Source organism: Nothoprocta perdicaria, unplaced genomic scaffold (assembly GCF_003342845.1).
Source record: "Nothoprocta perdicaria isolate Ctin4 unplaced genomic scaffold, notPer1 scaffold_50, whole genome shotgun sequence".
NCBI classification, from domain to species: domain Eukaryota; kingdom Metazoa; phylum Chordata; class Aves; order Tinamiformes; family Tinamidae; genus Nothoprocta; species Nothoprocta perdicaria.
The window spans coordinates 4,154,360-4,172,307 of NW_020455755.1; the positions used below are offsets into that span (position 1 = coordinate 4,154,360).

General features: G+C 52.2%; 1 protein-coding gene across 1 annotated transcript; it reads right to left on the reverse strand.

The window, feature by feature from the left end:
- Positions 1–1,641: 1,641 nt before the first annotated feature.
- LRRC75A (leucine rich repeat containing 75A) lies at positions 1,642–17,726 on the reverse strand. The gene is made up of 4 exons (XM_026047948.1): positions 17,475–17,726; positions 13,220–13,348; positions 8,072–8,184; positions 1,642–2,209 (listed from the first exon to the last, which is right to left on the reverse strand). Exons 1-4 carry the CDS (start codon positions 17,724–17,726, stop codon positions 1,642–1,644), a joined length of 1,062 nt encoding a protein of 353 aa, XP_025903733.1.
- Positions 17,727–17,948: the final 222 nt, after the last annotated feature.

Genomic DNA, 17,948 nt, shown 5'->3' on the forward strand with positions numbered 1-17,948 from the left:
ACTGCATCTACTGGCGCCGTGTTGGGGTGGATTTTTTTTTTTTTTTGAAAGTCATTTATTTGGTGCATGCTTCAGTGTGCATGAATATATATATTGCTTATGAGGCCCTTGCTGGTCGTTTTCCTTTCTGAGCTGGGAAAACTCATCTCTGCGCTTTCCAACAGCCTCCCTCTGAGCTTTGGAAAGTTTGGAGCCCTGGTGACAATTAAAAACTTAAAATAAATAAAAAAAAAATTAAGAAATGATGCTTCTATGATGCTTCTGCATGTGTCTTGTGTCCATCCTGCAGACTCCAGCCAATAATCCGGGTGTTTTATTCCTCTGGACAGCTGGTGTCCCATGCAGAAAACCCTCGTAGCTCTACATCCACTTCCTCCTCCTCGTGCAGGTTTGGCTGGGCAAGTAGCCCAACATGCAAATTCAACACCAAATCTGTATTAAACATCCCTATTTATTTCCATTATGGGTAACTCTCTCATTTCAAACAGACTCCTTTATTCACTGCAATTTTTTTTTTCATGCCTGTTGGAAAGAATTAGCCTTAAAAAATAAACACAAAGCCTTGGCTACATGCAAATCATATTGAACCTTGCTGAATGTATTAGATCAAGTAGCAGAGTTTCTTCTAAGTTTCCTACTTGCACAGGGAAAAGAAGCAGCCCACAGGGCACGCGGCTTCCTGTGCACGAGTGGGAAACAAAGGGAGGACCAAAAAGCCTGCGTTTACACCCAGAAAAAGCAAAGCCCATGGTTCACTAAAAGCTGGGAGCACGAGGCTGTAACCTTGCCGAGGGAGGGATGCGGATGGAGACGAAGCAGCTCCCTCGCAAGGGGAGCGGGTTTGGTCCTCGGCTAGGGGGAAGTCCTCAACCTGTGGCTGGGCAGCCCCTGGGACTGTTCCAGCACTGGAGCAAGTCATTTGCTGTCAAAAAAATCCCCTATCCATGTCTCTCAAATAATAATAATAATAATAAAAAAAAGAACAAACCCCACAATGTTTCAGAAACTAAGCACTTCTGGGCCCTGGGAAATGGACACAATCACTTTTTCCAAGGCTTTAAAACTCCAGTCAACTGGTGCCCCCCAACCCAGAGCAATGATAGACGAAAACAAAAAGATTTTCTTTCTTTTTTACGCATTTCTCACAGGTTTTTGTCAGTAGGAGCAATGAACTGTAGCTGATCCCCACACCAGAGCGGGGTCCCCAAGAGCGGCTCAAGATCTGAGGCAACGTGGGCCGGGATGTGAGAGCAAGGGCTCGACCTCCTCCTCGGCCTCCTCAAAGACGGCCGTGGGTGAGTCCTGACCTCGGTACAGGCTTCATCCTGGCGGCTGTCCCCTTTAGAGGACGTTTGTCCATCCGTCATGCGCTGCTCCTTGATGTCCTTCACACCACTGCAAGGACGGGTGGTGACACGGGCGTTTGCACAGCACGTCTAGAAAAGATCAGTCCAGCTTTTATAAAATATAAACTATTCAACGCGATCACATCTATGTGTCTTTTAACATGAAAAATATGGTCGGCAGTCGTGGTTTGGAAGCCGTCGGCGTGTCCGGATCCCAACGCACCCCATGTGCGTCCCGGCCGCGCCGCTGAGGCCTCGTCTCTCATCCACCCCGCGCGGGTGCCCGTGGCGGCCATCACGTCTGCGCAGCCGCAGCCCCCTGCCCCGCGCCGCGGTGCTGCGGCAGCGCAGGCTCCCTTGACCGCGAGCCGAGGCGCTCGAGCCCTTGCGGCTCCTCGGGGCTCTCAGCGGAGCCTTCGTGTCCCTCGGGCTCGCCGGGCTGGCCCTCGCCGAACTCCAAGATGGTGGGCAGGTTGCCTTGCTTGGGGCAGCGCTTCTTGAGGCCCACCAGGAAGGGCTGCGGCAGGGAGAAGATGTCCACGTTGTTGCCCAGGTCGATCCACGTGACGCTGGGGAACCTGGCGGGGTCCTTGAGGGCCTCAGTGAGGTCGCGCAGCACGGCCTTGGTGAGGCGGTTGCCGTTGAGGGAGAGCGTGGTGAGCCGGGGCAGGGCGCCGAGCGCGGGCAGCAGCTGCAGCAGCATCTCGTCCGTGAGCTCGGTGAAGCAGAGCTCCACGGCGTCCACGTGCGCCGCGCTGCGCTCCAGGTAGGCCGCCACGCGCTCCAGCTCCTTGGGCGACAGCGGGATGCCCGACAGGTCCACCGTGTTGTCCGGTGGCTTGCCCATGAGCGCGGCCTTCAGGCTGCAGAGAAAGCAGGCGAGTGGCGGGGACACGGCAGCGCCCGGTCCCCAGCCCTGAATCGGGCCTCGAAACCTGCAAGCTGGGCTTGTTGGAAAGCTTTATCTTTCTCCTTTTAATAGGAATTGTGAGGTGTGTGCCCACGGTGGAGCGTGGGCTAGGGGGGATGTCAAATAAGAGCCCCTACTCCTAACTACTATTTCTGTCAAAATTTCAGCTACAAGGTTTTCCTGGGATAGATTATTCATGTGTGCTGCTTAGCAAAAGGCTGGCAACCAACCATATGGATTTGTAGTATAATACAATATATCATATCATACCTAATACATTATAATACATTATATTATATATTATATCTCATATAATTTACGTTACTTTATGTTATATTATATTATTATAATATATTATATTAAATATAAATTTTGGGTTTTTTTTAGTGCAAGAGTACACTAAGCAGCATTTTCCTCCTTGTTTTTCCCCCCAGCCACAAGCCAGGAGGGATCCTCAGACACCTCTTTTACACTCCTTTTCCTTGCTGTAAATCGAGGTCTGCTACCGAGCTTTCCCAAGAGATCAGCACAATGGATGATGTTGCACCAGCCGCCTTCACGAGCTGCTGCCAAACCACGAGGAAGCCTCTGAAAGTGCTGGGTCAGAGCAACCCTGCTCGGGTGAAGGTATCAGGGGGGCTTCTTACCGCCTTGCTGCGCTCAATCTGTCCCCCAGAAAATAAAAACTCAACAACCCCAAACTGTGATCTAATGAAAACCTTTCTGTGCTGAACCATCCTGTGGAAATGAGTAGGATACTGTGCTGACAAAGAGCTGCAAAAAAAAAATGTTATCCCTGACATCAATTTTTCCATAGAATGGCCCCAAATCTCAATAGGAAGATCTTACCCTGAAACAAATCCCGAGGACTTTCAGTCAGGAATCGGTTACACCCACTTGGTTCAGCCTCAAATGCTCTAAGCCTGTTTGTACGGGAAGGCACAGACTCGTTCCCAGCTGCAAGCAGCCAATTGCTTCTGATAAGTGTAAAAGCAGGACCATGTATGAAACCATGCACCAACTCACTGGCAGATGCCACCCCGTGCAAACATTTGTTCCACATTCGGGGAAATTGAGCTCGTTGGCTGTTTTCTCCTTATCCTGATAGATGAAGCCGTTCAAACACCCCACGCTACAGCACGGTGATAGCTCCCAACAGCGCTCGCTTGGGGAATCCCTGATCCCTGTTGGGGTTTTGCTCCTGGGCTGCACAGAACTGGTGTCAAGACCGTCCTGTGACTCTAAATGCTTTGCAGGCATGGGGAAAGATCCAATATACAGTCACCGCTTGGTTTGGGGGGGTTAAAGAAAAATAAAGGATTGGGATAAAAGGCTTATCCTGCAGTCCTGGCTGTCTCGGTGCAGAGAAGGTTTCTCAGAGCTTCCGCTCCTGTTTTAAAGGCTGCATGTCCAACACCAGAATAGATATTTTGGAGGAAGAGGGAAGGAAGATAAACGTATCTAGCAAGCAAATGTGCTCTGGTAGCAGTGATGTTGGCAAAAGGAAGAAGCTCCCACAGCCTAAAAGCAGGAACTGAGCCAAGAAAAAGTTCTTCTTTAGCTTAAAGGAGGCATACAAATAGTAATGTGTATACGTAGTAATTAGAGGTGTATATGTAGTAATTAGATTAGTAGAGATTAGATGGCTCTTTCTTATTGTCTCTAAACATATGATCCAAGGGACACCCACAGGCACCAAAAGCCCCAGCTCCCCAGGGAGCAAAGCAGGGTGGTGCTTGTGCAGGGCTGGCTGAACCGCCAGCTTCCCACCGTGGGATGGGAATGGGACCATGAGCTTTTCCCCAAGCAGTTCCAAAAATCTCTTTATTGGTTTTGTGATCCCCTGCTGGCTATTTCCTTCCAGGCTATTCAGCTCCAAGGCGGGCACTGAGGAGGACAGGCAGAGCCTGGAGCCTGTCCTGAGTCAGGATTTGCTCCTAAGCTTGGCAGCTGTACCTGGGACTAAGATTTTGCCAGAAAAATTCCCTTAACTTCAACAAGTCTAAAAGGTTGCAGCATCATTTCCTTGCATCTCTGTGGCATTGAGGAAAAGGACCCAGTTAAACCATAAAGTAACGTGACTTTTGAAAAATAAAATAGCTCTGTCCAAAGAAGCAACTTGATAAATATCACCAGCAGGGATAACGAAGGAGAAGAGCTGCTTGAGAAGTTGCTTGCACCACTTTCATGAAAGTCTGTTTTCCCAGAGATTCTTCTAACTTGTTTTTAATTTCCTGCTACACAAAATTCAAAGAAGTAAGCACTTGGGATCCATCAAAATGCTTTGCATTAATTAGAATTCTTTGACTTATTAAGAAAATTCAAATATCCTGCTATTGGCGTACTCTATTTTCTCCTCTCAATTCCTCCCCCAAATAAAACATATTTATATGCTCCTCCTTATGAAATATTTTCCTCTTGAGGAACCTGCATCATCCTATAGAGAAACCATGCTGGAACATTTCCAGCTAACTCTGCTCCAGCGTAATAAAAAACTGCAGCTGAGGCCCATTAATAACATGCATTTGCAAAAAAGGCAATTTGTACCAGTGCCAACAGAAAACCAATCAAGATTTTTTTTTTTTTTTTTTTTTTTAAAGAAAAACCGCTTCAGTATTGCTGCTGCTGTAAATGACTTCCTGGAAGTCAATTTGACCTGAATAAGAATTGGTTCAAGTTTGCATAAAAACAAACAATAGGGACATTTTCTTTAAACTCTACCACAGAAAAATAATAATAATAATAATAATAATAATAATAATAATAATAATAATAATAATAATAATAATAATAATAAAGGAAATGCTCTGAGAAATGGACTCTTATGTCCAAGTAACTATCGGCTCTCAGCTCTATGAGGAAAGGAAATAATTGTCTTTGCCGTTGGGCAGCCCTTGGCGTTTTATTCTGCCCACCAGTCACTTCTTGGTGACCGCTGAGGCTGCAGATCTGGCCCTTGGGTAGCCAAGAGCCAGGAAAGCTTAGGGAAAAAAAGATAAAAAGAAAGAGATCTTCCATATCTTCCATGTTTGTGGAAAATGGCAAACATGAAACCACTGAGGGTCTGAGTTCCGCATGCTGTGGAGTCTGTTTGCTTGTTACTTTAAATAGATTAAATTCCATTGATGCAAAGGGAAAGAAAATAGCATTTTTGTTTTTCAGGGGGGAAGGGAGACAGATAAACTTCAAGTCTGATCTTCCAGCCCTGTTTTCTCATCAAAAACCAGCCCAAGGAAAAAATAAATAAATAAAAATAAATAAATAAATAAAGCTTCTCCCCACTGTTTTTTTCTAGCAATTAGGCAGTGATCAGCTGCCAAATTATGTGCCCAGGGCTTTGCTTTCCCTAAACTGTTTATTTTATCAGAGCACGGATCCCGTTCGGGAGCAGTGCAGCAGGCGGCAGCTCCCTGCTGCCATGCAGCTTCCCGGCAGCCTGGCTTTTTGCTGGGATGGTCGTGGGAACATGTCCTGCCTGCTCCCCTCAGGCTTTGCTATCCATCTGGGGCCAGGAATGTCCCCATCCCACTTTTCATATCCCATCCCGTGGTGCAGATGCAAGAGCATCCCCGGCCCTCTCTGCTTTTGGAGCTGCTCTCTGTGTCCCTGCAGCCCTGCAAATCCCACAGGATCGTCCGGAAAACCACAAAAACCTGCCCTGTTTTTTTCTTTTTCTCCCAAACAGCTGCTTAACCTGCTTTCTGACAGAAGACATGAGCAGGAAAAGGCAACACAGAATACCACAAAATCTCTCTCCCCGTCCATCTTTCCAAGTGCAGAGAATTTGCCGTTTTCTTATACCCACGAGTGGTGCCATTTCACATGTCCAGCTTGGACCTTGTGGGACAGCAAGGGATGCTGCAGAGCCTGGCACAAGTTATCCCACCACCTTCAACATGAGCCACTTTCACCCATTGGATTAGGAAAGAAACCCCTTGCCGGAGAAGAGAGATCCCCGTCAGGTCCCAGTGCTGTCTTCCTCCGGGACAGGGGTTGGAAGCCAAAACTGCTCCTAGGAAGGATGAGCGGGATCTGAGTCGGGGTTTGGAGAGCATGAGTGATCTTGGAAAAAAGCATAAGGGGAAAGAGAGGTCCCATTCCTATGAAGCAGCTTCTTCCACCCTCACTGCCAGGGCAGGATTCTTTCCTTGAGGATATTTTCTAGTGCTTCTGGCTGCCAGTTCATTTGTTCAGCAGCAAAACCAACAATTTGAACATTTTGTCAGAATCGGTGTTCATCAGTGGGGCAAAAACCTTCCTCCGCCTCTGGGCTGAATTGCTTGGAAGCCTGGACTGAGCCAGCGGCTTGCAGGGGAGGGATTATTTTCCCGAGGGGTTCCACGAGAAGCCGTTGCCCCTTCCAAACCATGGCGTGTCCGCGAGCACGCGCGCCAGCGGTGTTTACACTCGATTTATGGTTCGGCTCCCTTAGGCAGCCGACTGAAGAGGCATCTGCCAACGCAGGCGCCCCACGAGCGCCAAGAGCGACGCTGCAAGCAGGGGTTTTAACAAAGGAGCAAGAGGAGGATTGCACTGAAGCAGCCGACTCGAAGGCACATCAGGCTCTGCTCCTCATCGCCAGGATAATTAAGCTCTAATTCCCTCCCCGAACCCTTCAAACATGCCCAGAGCAGCTGCAGGGAAGGAGAAGTGCTGTGTGGTGGGAGACGGGCAGAGCCAGGGGCCCAGGGAAATTACCCAGCTTAATGAAGCCATGCCACAGATTGCAACGCGTGCGCTACCTGGCTCGTTAGGAGCCGGCGCGCTAATGAGCATGGCTCCAGCAGACGGGACCCAGGAGCGCAATGCATCGCAAAGCCACAGATTTCAAATTAAGAACGTGCTTTCCAGCAACACCCCAGCTCCAGCCCAGGAGTTCTCCATCAGGACCTAAACACCCGTGCAGTTGGGTTGAGATCCGTAATTATCAGCAGGGAACCAGCGGACAGAGCCAAAATACTCATTAAAAGGAGAAGAAGCAGAAGTCTGTGCAGGAGGCTGGTGCACCCGGAGCTCACAGCTACATGAGCCTTCTCCAAGGCTCCTGCTAGCAGACACTCTGGGCACCGCACGGGCTCCAAACCTTCCCCTGCTGACCCCAAATTTTCTTATCAGAGGGGAGAAATCTTCTCCATTGAGAAAAGAAGTGAAAAGGAAACACAACAAAAGGAGGAGAGTGAAGAAAAAGGAGACAAGATGGCATAAGGAAGCATCACGGGCATAGCAGCAGTCTGCCGGTCTGTATGCTGTGGAAGGAACAACCCCCTTTTTTGCGCCTAGTTTGAGGGGATGTGAAGCTTAATAAAATTTCTGACTGCTGATGGGAACAGACTTTGGATTCGCCTTCTCTGAAGAGGCGGACAAAGACGCAGTAGCTGGGGAAGTGCCCCTAGGACGGGCAAACTGACAGCCTTTCCCAGCACTGAGAAGTGCTCATACGGTATTAAGAAAAATAACAAAAAGGAAAGAAAAGCCCACAGACATATACAGCAAGTGGTGTCCCTTTCCTGGACAGATATGGGAAAGGAGAAGCTGCTGTTCTCCTGCTGCATCCAAAAGCAGCCAGCGTGCTGGGCACTGCATCCCGATCCCACACTGGGGCAGGAGCAGCAGTGCCAGGGAAGGCTTCAGCTTCCACTGGGGTCATGGCTCTTCCCAGGAATCCTGCAGGGAACTACACATCTTATTGCCAAGGCCCCGCTTATTCCTGGGAATTACCCTCCCATTAATAAGCATCTCACCACCCAACGTGAAGAGAAAGGAGCCTGGGCTCCCATCGCGCGATGCCAGGAGGGCGGCCGAGCCAGGGACTCACCAGGCCTGGGGCTTCCTGCGGACGAGGCCGTGGCGCCGCCACTGCGAGTGGGGGCTCAGGTGGTAGGTGAGCTGCCGGCAGAGCTTCTCCATGGCCCCCAGCGCCTCCCCCTCCTGCGGAGACAAGTGGGGACCCGGTGAGGGGCCTGTGGCCACCCCGGCCCCAGCAGGACACAAGGGGATGCAGACAAGGCTCCTCAGGAGCAGTTTGGTCCCATGGGTGCATCACCGGCCCCCCGTGTTTGGTCACTGCTCGCCCACGTAGGAGCATCGCGGGGGCATCGGCGCCGGCCCCTGTGCAAAGGAGGTCAACGCTAACGATGCAGGAGGCAGAAGGGGGGTTCCCGCGGCAGCGTGGCAGGCGCTGACCCAAATGAGAGCAATTAGCCGCTGTCCCAGGCCGGCGGAGGGGACAGGGTCTTGCTTGTGTTCTTACAGGGTCTCATGTTGCTGTCACTCGCAATCAGACTCTGGGCTGAAAAATCTGCTCTGTATTGCAAGTCTTAACACACAAATATCCGAAACCAGCCCTCCAACACTGCACTTTTCACTTAATTAACCTTGCTTTTGTTTTGTCTTTTTTTTTTTTTTCCTCCTTTCCAAGCTCCTATCTTCTCTTTCTGGCTGCTGCAGCACTAGCAGGAACACGAGAGCACACAAAGCTTAAAGCCCGTGACCATAAGGGCATTGGTCATTCTGTCCCCAGGGAGCTGCTGCCAGGAATATCTGAATGAGGAGGAATAGCTGAAACACGGGATCGCGGTGAGCCCTGACCCTGCACACCGGCCACCTCGGGCATGTGCAGACCCTGCAAGCAACAGGTTCTCTCTCCATGTGGCTCAGGGGACATGGACTCCTAAAACACAATCCACTTTGTGCCCATAAACCAAACTGGAGGTAAAGCCCCCAGTGCTCCCGCCAATGATGGGCTCTAATGCTGCAATGTGAAGATGTGACGCAGTGGGAAATGCTCCAGGAGGCCCTAAGCCCCATCACCAAAGATGTTTCTTCATGTGCCTCAACTCAGCTACTACAAATTACCAACAAGCACAGGAAAATAAACGCACATGGCTCCGCCGTTGTCCCCGCGCCTGGCCCTGTGGCGGCCAGCCGGCGTCCTGCTCACTGGGGGCTTGGAGGAGTCGGCGCTGCCAAAGTAACGATTCCTTCCCTTCCGATGCAGTCATGAGGAGTGAAGTCATCTAATGGCTTTCTGCTTTTCTCACTTGAGTTTTTCTTTGTGTTTTTCTTTCCTTTCGGTTGCTGCACTCAGAGCCCATCACTGCCTGCAGACATCGGCGCCACAGCACCCCGGCCCGGTGCTGCTCAAGCCCTAACGGGGTTTTCTCCAGCCCACAGCAATCCCTGCCCATGGGAGCTGCAGCCAAGGCCTGGGGAGAGCTTTAAACCCCACTTTAAACAGCCCAAAGGCCAGGGTGACGGCTCATGGGGAATCGCAGTCAAGAGCTCCCCGTGCTGCCTTTGCTGCCAGGTGGAAAGCAGAACTAGCTGATTTGGTTATTTGTGTTGCAGACGCAGGGCAACATGTAGGATTTTCCCAGCCTAACCAGGCTCTAACGGAGTCTGCAGCTCTGCTGCACTGCACCACATCCCATGGGAATTCCCATGGGAACATAGAGCTCCATCCAGCTCTGTGTCTGCTGGAGCAGAGCAGGAACAACACAGGACGCTCCTGCAAATACTTGCCCAACACAATGTGGGCTCTCAGACCCTCGCCATGACCTGCAGGACTCCTGTGCCACATAGGAGAGCCTGGGAATGGGAGATGGTGGCACGAGCTCTGTCCTGCCACCATGCATGGAAAACAGATGGGGATATCTCTCAATTAACTAAAGAGCGAAGAACCTGGTGACAGCAAAACTTGTCAAAGAGGATGGGACAAAACTCCAGCCCTCTGCCGGGAATGGCAGCAGAGCTTGGGCAGTGGGAGAAAAGGGAGAAACATCTGCTTGGTGCAAGCAACAGCTCGGGGTCTGCAGCAAGACAGACTGCAAATGTGTATTAAAAACACCCATCCAAGTGCACAAGTTGCCCAGGCAAAACCCGCCTTGCACCTACTTCTCAGGTGTTCCTCAGGACCAAAGGAGAGTGAACAGTGGTGCCAAGAACAGGCAAGAGTCCTTACTCCTCCTTGCTAGGCAGGGAATTATGTTCTCATTAAAAGCTAAATGAGCTGAACTCCAATGTCAATTATCATCTGCAAGCATCAATAAAACACGGTGCTGCTGCTTAATGAGGGACCTGCTTCCTGGTCCATCCTTTTCTTAAGCAACACTTTCTTGGCTTCACTGAGGGAATGGGGGAACAAAAGCTGCCCCTCTGCAGCCGGTCACATGGTTCTGGGACCCTTGTGCTCCTGCCCTTCCCATGGACAAGATGGATTAATCAGCAGCCATCCGGACACCCCGGATACTCAGTGCCCTCGGGAGAGGCACCATCCGTGTCTCCACCGCTTTCCTCCCCTCCTCCCCCGTGGCTCTCCAGCTGCAAACTTGCCAGTGGTGATATCATCGCAGCAACTCCAGACCTCGCCGTTATTCAATTTTAACCTCAATTTTCAAAAGAGCTGCAAAGAAGAAACCCTCAGTGCAATTTCCCCCGTCTGCAAGGCACGCTCTGTTCAGCTCTGGCTCGCACACGCTCGTGCTTGAAAGGGAGCCCCTCTCCCTCTGCAAAGAAAACACGGGCAGAGGGCACAACACAGCAAGCTCAGAAGCAACCAGAGTCGTCATTAGTGCAGCTCGAGCTTCACAGCATCCTGCAGGATGCATTAACGTATTGCAGAGGTCTTAAACACCCATAAAGAGCGATCATCACACTCGGAGCAAGACTGGCAGAAAAAAAAAAAGGAGCATTAATAGAGAATGTAATTGATTTAGACGGTTGGAAACACCGTTATCCTCTTTGCTCTCATATCAAGTATTGGGGGTTTTAGAGGACTTTTTTTCTTTTGTGCATTCATAAACCAGCTTCCATTTATGATGTTTCTCACAGGGAAGAACAAATAACACTTAGCGCTCCTGTGGCGCTCCCTGTCTGAAATCCGCGGAGCGTTTGGCAAGAGGAGGCTGCTTTCCTTGTGTGCCCAAGAGCTGGGAAGCTCCATGAGGTGACGGGCTCACCCCGGGTGGCACCTGAGCATACAAACGTCACCGCGCATGGGAACCACCAGCCTCACTCTGCAACGCGATGGGAGGATGATGGAGGATGATGGTTCCTGGCCAGCGACCAGGAAATAAGAGGAAAAATGTTAATTTGAGTTTCCTCCATCAGAAACAGCAGCCTTTAAAAAGACACGGGACATAAAAACCTGGCAGCTGCCAGGCAAATCTTCCTACCACAGAGCTGAGAAAAGCTGAGAAGAACATTATTTCATCCAGGTCACAACAGCTAGTTTTTCTTTATATGCTCCCTCTTGCCTTTGTGGCTGACAATTTATAGACCCAAAATCACACTACAAACCTGATCGAAGCAGAGCCAGAGAGAAAAAGGCCACAGCTACACATATATTTCTTAAATGACTCAAAATTGAACAAGAAGATAGATCTTCACCAAGAGCTACCCGGGCAAAACCAAATCTGCTCCCAAAATCATGGGAAAATGCAGCTCCCACATAGGCAGCCATTCCCATGCAAAGGCAGTTTTTATTTGACCCCAAAAAATCTTCAGTAGGAAACAACTCCCTTTCCCTTGCGGGAGGAGGAAGACAAGAGACCCCAGGGCCTTCCTGGAACACAAACCGGGCACAGAGAAAATGCAGCTCAGCTGCTGGGACATGGTTCCTGCAAAATTTCCCCCCAACAGGCTTTTTACCCCAGAAAAGCAGAAAAATGCTCTGTTCCGGGGCTGCCCACTCACCTCAACATGGAGGAGAGACCTACATGGTCACCCCAGTTTGGGGACAGCAACTTCCATGGGAGAGCATCACGCTGGAAAGATGCCTCTCAAAATAGTTTACTCCTGTTCCCCATTCCAGTACCCCACGGGGGAGGAGAAAGGGAAGAATTTGTTCTCCATAAGGAAAGAACAAGAAAGGCATGGATAGTTGTGTGGTCAAGGGACAGACCAGGCTTGAGGTGAACCCTCCTTGGCCAACACGTGGCCTCAAAAGCTGCTCCTGATGGCCTTCAAGTGGAGTCAGGCAAGTCAGCGAGTAGGGTCAGAGCCGCGCGCGGGCTACGTGACTTTCTGCTGTCATATGAGCCCCAGGCAAGTTCAAGGGATGCCATGGAGCTTCCCACAGCAAAGGGGTTGTTGTGATGGAGATGTCCCACCTGGCAGCTCCGTGAAACTTCAACCGGGCTTTCCACAAAGCAAGATCCTGCTTCTCCCGAAAATCCCTGCTTGTTTATGAATGCAGCTTCAGCTCCGGATGAGCAATGTGCAAAGGAAAAGAAAAACGCAGCCTTGACATGTGAACCTCCAGCTCCTTTGTGCTCTGCTCCAGCCCAGACAAGGCAAAATGCTGATAGGCACGTCCCTTGGGAAGGACAGCACGGTACCGGGGAAGGAGGCCGCCTCCTCCGCATAGGAATACTACAGATTCAAGCTACCTGCTCGGAGCTCTGCGCGCCCATGGAGCGGAGCTCTGCTCTGCTCCTACAATTACAAGTGGGAACAGCAGTACAGGACAATGAGGAGGTCAAAACTACCCCGGGAAGTGATGCCAACTCGCCCACAGGGAAACCTGCTCCCAACGGAGCCCAAGCTCCGAGGAGGACACGCACTTTGGGGACTCCGGCCTTGAAGGCACCACCAAGGACTCTCAGGTGGCCTGGGGAGGCAATAAATATTGCACAAAGCGGAGGGGCAGCCGTTATCCTGGCAAGGCAGGGACTGTTCCTGGTGGTGCAACTTCTTTTACACTGCGGATGGGGGAGGAAACGAAAAGCAGCCGAAAGCAGAAGTAATTTGCAAAACACCAAGACTCAAAGTGCTAACATTAGGTGAATGTCACTAGGGCAGCTGGAAACCCTGTGATTGAACCACTCAAGGGCACACAACCACCACGCCGACCCGGCTGTGTTTTCTCCAGTGCTCCAAAGGATGCTCCCCATCCCCATCCCCATGGAGCTCTTCTTCCCACACCAGGCCCATTCTGGAGGTGTAATGGGGTGATGGTACCTACCGGCTTGGGGCAGTGGACGTATCTCGCAAGGCTGATGATCAGGTCGTGGGTGATGGGATCCACGAGGTTGCGAAAGCTGGCGTACCGATAGAGGACATCATCCAGAGAGGTCGATTCCATTCCCAAGTCCTGCGGAAAACAGGGCAGAGGGGGCAATGTTAGACGGCGTAAAACCCAGCCTCTCGCGTGGCTCTTCAGGCATTGGTGGCCTCTACGGGGAAGCCAAGAAGAAAAGGGATCCACATTCCACCCAAGAACAGGGAAACCTGCTTTCCTTTGCTTTGTCTGCTCTGCAAAGGGGTGTCTGGGGAAAGGCCCAGAGCTATCACAAGTCTCAAACCAGTTCTCTTGCTTGCACTAAGGTAAAAGTCAAAGCAAACGTGGCTAGCGTGAGGCTGGGCCTGGATGGGCTCTGTGTTGGGAAGGAGAGCCTAAAACCACAGCCAGGAGGACAAAACGGGGGTCACAGGGACAGCAAAGTGCGGGAGTCACCTGGCTGGGGACGGGCTGCAGGTTCTGCTGCTGGAGGCTGGACAAGGACATGTTGGGAACAGCTTAGACTGAGCTCATTTTTTTTAACCAGGTAACCCAGTGGTTACGCAAAATAAAGTTCAGATGTTTCAGTCAGCAAAAAATAACAATTTATGACCTCCCCGCATAAGACCCAGCTCACAGCCTCGCATGCAATTTGCTGATCATTAACACTAAAAGGTCCCTTTCTCCCGCCCTCAGTGCTTAATTCAAGCAAATAGATCCATGGGGCTCTGCAGCAACCACAGCTGGTCCTGTGTGCAGAGTTGCTCTGGGGCTAATAAACTGCTTGCAGAAAAGCAAATCCTTTGTGAGTACTGATGCTTTGGGAGCTTGGAAATGCAGAAAATGATCATCTTTCCTTAAAAGAAATAATTAAAAGTCCTCCTCCTTAAAGAGAAGTCTTGCAACAAAACCAAGCAGTGCTTTGAGTGTAAAACACGCCCTAGAAGGACAGCTCCGGCCTGGAACTCGGCAGAAATCGCTTTACCTCAAAACAGGGACGAGGTACTTTTATATAAAATAAAGGAAAAATAAAAGAAAAAAAAAATGCATGGGGCTGTTTTCCTTTGATGGGAACATCAATAAATAAACAAATAAATAAAATCCCTAGAACAGCCAGCCCCAGAAACCAACCCGGCAGCGCTGCAGCCACTTGCAAACACACCTAGCCTCAAACATAAAGCAGCTCTGCCCATTTACGATCTATCCCACGGCACCTGCCAAGCTGGCATGGAGAAATAAATAAGAAGATGATAATCTGGGACTCAGCGGGCTGTGCATGCGGCGGGCCCTGGGAGTGGCGCGGGAGCCCATCAGCGCTGCTTTAATTAGCTGGGAAGCAGCAGCTCGTCACGCGCTAACGACCAAGGCTTTCAGCACGGCAATGATCTTGGGTAGACCCTGGTGTGCGCTGCAGCTCCAGCTCTGGTGCAAGAGGGGAGAAATAAATAAAAAAGAATAAAACAAATGGAGAAATGGAAAGAATTGGAAACCCATCGCACTCTGGGAGCCAGCGGCACCATCCCAGGAGCAACGTCTTGGGGCTTCCCGCAGTAGGACCCGTGGGATCACTCAGGCTGGGAGCTGGTTTCAGGGCAAGGGAGGAGCAATCCCGCACATGTGGCTTTGAATCCTCTGGGATCCTTCAGGAACAAGCCAATCTTAATACCTTGCCTCTCCCCTTTAAGCACGTCAAAAAGGTGAGCGTTTTCTTTCATGCTAAAACTAAAAGGTAGAACCAATAAACCTGAGGCTTCCTCTCCCTCCTGGGGTGCTCCGCGTGTTTCACGTGAGCCTTTCCCGCCTCCCTCCTGCCGCGTGTGCCCAAATGTCCTTCCCGGCCTGGGCTGCTCCAGCGCCAGTCCCTACAGAGCCCTGGAGCCGCTCAGCGCCCGAGGCCAAGGGATGAGCCCACGGGCTCCAAGGATGCCCACGGGCTCCAAGAGCATCGCCCCGAGCGCTGCAAATCCCACATCTCCGGAGGAGATGCCCAGCACCAGGCTGGGCTCCCTGCTTCCTCGCAGCCCCTTCCCGCGCCCCAAGGAAAGTCGCCCATGTCTTTCCTGCGCTCCCAGGAGGTTCCCGGCCTCTGCAGAGCTGGGGAGAAGTTGTGGACGTTCCTGTCGGACGCATCGTTATTCTTTGCCTGGATTCGCTCCCGGAGAATGGGAGAGGAAGCCAAAGGCGGCAAATGCCTTTGTGATGCTGGGATGCCAAAGCCTGGCGGTGACAACCCCAGCGTCTGCATGTGCAAAGACTGGGAAACAACAGGGCTGACACCGAGGACGGATGTCCAGGGGAAAACACAAGGACTTTTTTTTTAAATCCCTATTATTATTTCATGAGCATGCAGCCATCACCTGTGATGGGCAGAGAGGGGCAACCCCCCCATGCCACTGCACTTAAACAAAACAGCAGCTGGGGTGAAAGAAAAGGAGGGGACACCAAGGACCGCGCAGGCCGAGGCAGCAGCTCAGCACAGCTAGTTAGCAGGGACACCAGGAAACTCGGCTCCTCCCGAGCCAAAACATGCCTTCTGCATCAAAAAAAAAAAAATCCCAAATTCATCATTTTCCCCCATTAGGGGAGCATCCCAAGCCAGCGGCGCAGCCACATGCTGTTCCTGGCTCCAGGAAGGAAGTTTCAGATTACACCAAGTGGCTTTTAAAACCAAACAGGGAAATACCCTCTCTTTCCGGAAAGCCGCGGGATGCACGGCAGCGTGCAGGAATTCCCTCCTTCCCACCTTCCCCTTTGGTGCAACGCTGGAGGGATGGAGCGGGATGCAACAGGAGGACATGGAGCACTGGCCGCCTGTACATCCAGCGGCTCAAGGGTTACCAGAATTTGGGGGGAAACGTTAAAAGTTTCGTCAGAGGAAACCAGCTGCTGGTGCCACCAAGATGCTCGCGGGGCTAACGGGCACCTGCATTTTCCAATGTCCAGCATCCTGCCTCTGCAGCCAGGATGTGCCAGGGATTACAGCTCATCCCGTGGACTGCACCGCACAGCTGGGAAGCCTCCCCGAGCACCACAGGAACACGCTGCCTTTTCTCCACCATATACACACATGTATGTATATATACATATATATACATGCATGCGTGTGTGTATACGTTTTTTTTTTTTTTTGATTATCGGCACCGGGGGCTCCGCCACCGGCCCGAGCCAGCAGCGAATTCCTGGAGCGCGACGTAATGTGGGAAGGCCATGGGGAGGAGCGGAGCTGCCGCGGGGCTCCCGGACCCGGGCTCGCTGGCGGCACCGCGCTGCTCTGCCTGCTGAAGCTCCGGAGTGCTCCAAAGAAACGACAGTAATAAAAAATGGGGGGGGGGGGAAGTAAAAAAATTAAGAAAAAAAAAAAAAAAAAAGAAAAGCCTGTAAATGCGAGCTCCAGGGACTGGGCTCTTTAAGGGCAAACTCCATGAAATTGGGGCTCTTTGAGGGCATTCCCACTTTTCCCCTGAAGCAGCTCATGGTGAAACGCTACTGAATCTCCACAGCAGCCACAGAGGTGACGGCATCGGTCCTGCTCCCCCGGGGAGAGCCGGATGCTTCAGGATGCGAGAGGCCGAGGGGAGGCTGGAAGCGCAGGAAGTGCCCCTGCTCCCACGCTGTTTGCATCCCGGTTTTTGCATAAATGCTGCCAGCTCCTCATGGCCCCCATGAAGCCCCCGCACTCCCAAAACGTGGCCCCAAAGCGGAGCGGGCTCAGCAGGACACCCATGCGCAGCCATCTCACCTCCGAACCACCGGCTCCATCCCCGAGTCGGGGACAAAGCGGTTCCTTGTGCTTGCCGGGCGCTTCCCACAACAGGTCCCCGTCCCCTCCCAGCTGCGATGGGCACTGATCCCGGCGAGGCCGGGCGCGTTCGCGTTCTGTGCAGAAAACTTGCCGTTTTCCAGGCATCCCCTGGAGCCTTGGGAATTCCCAGTCTCTTTTCTATCGCCTCCCAGCAGGAGAAGAGCGGAAGGGATAACTTGCCCGAGGGTTCAGGGATAACTGCGTGGGGAGGTGTCCCATGCAATGGGACACTTCCGCGGTCCCAGCTCCAGCACGGGAACAGTCACCAGCCCCAGGACAGCAAGATAAGCTGCAGAACAGCCAAGGGCAGGAAGCAGCCGGGTCTGCAAAGCTTCCAACTCGCGGCTTTCCCCCGCTATGGCCACGACCCCCCCCCAGCAACCTCCAGGGAGCGAGGGGCCGCGGGCGCAGCCTCACCTGGCGCAGGTGCCTCAGCAGCTCCGTGGCCTCCTCCTGGCGGCCCTGCTTGGCCAGCAGCAGCATGTCCTGGATGAGGCAGACGCGGCGGTGGTAGGGGGCCAGGCTGCTGCCCCCCCGCACCAACTTCTCGCCCGACTTGGCCACGAGGGAGGCGAGGAAGTCGCTGCGGTCGCGGGGCGCCGGGCGCTTGCGGGGCGCCGCCGGGGGGGCCTCGCCGGGCGGGCAGCCCTTGGTCTGGCGGGTGCCCATGGCCAGCGGCCCCCCCGCATGCAGGGGGCTGGGGGAGCTCCAGGGGATGCGCTAAGGGATGGGGGGTGGGTTGGGGGGTGCACAAGGTGGGATGCAGAGAGGAGACAGAGGGATGCAGGAGGGGACCGGGGGAGAAGAGGGGTGAGCGAGGGAGGCACAAGGGAATTTGAGGATGCCCAGGAAGCTGTGGGGGATGCACAGGGGGATTTGGGGAGGAACAGG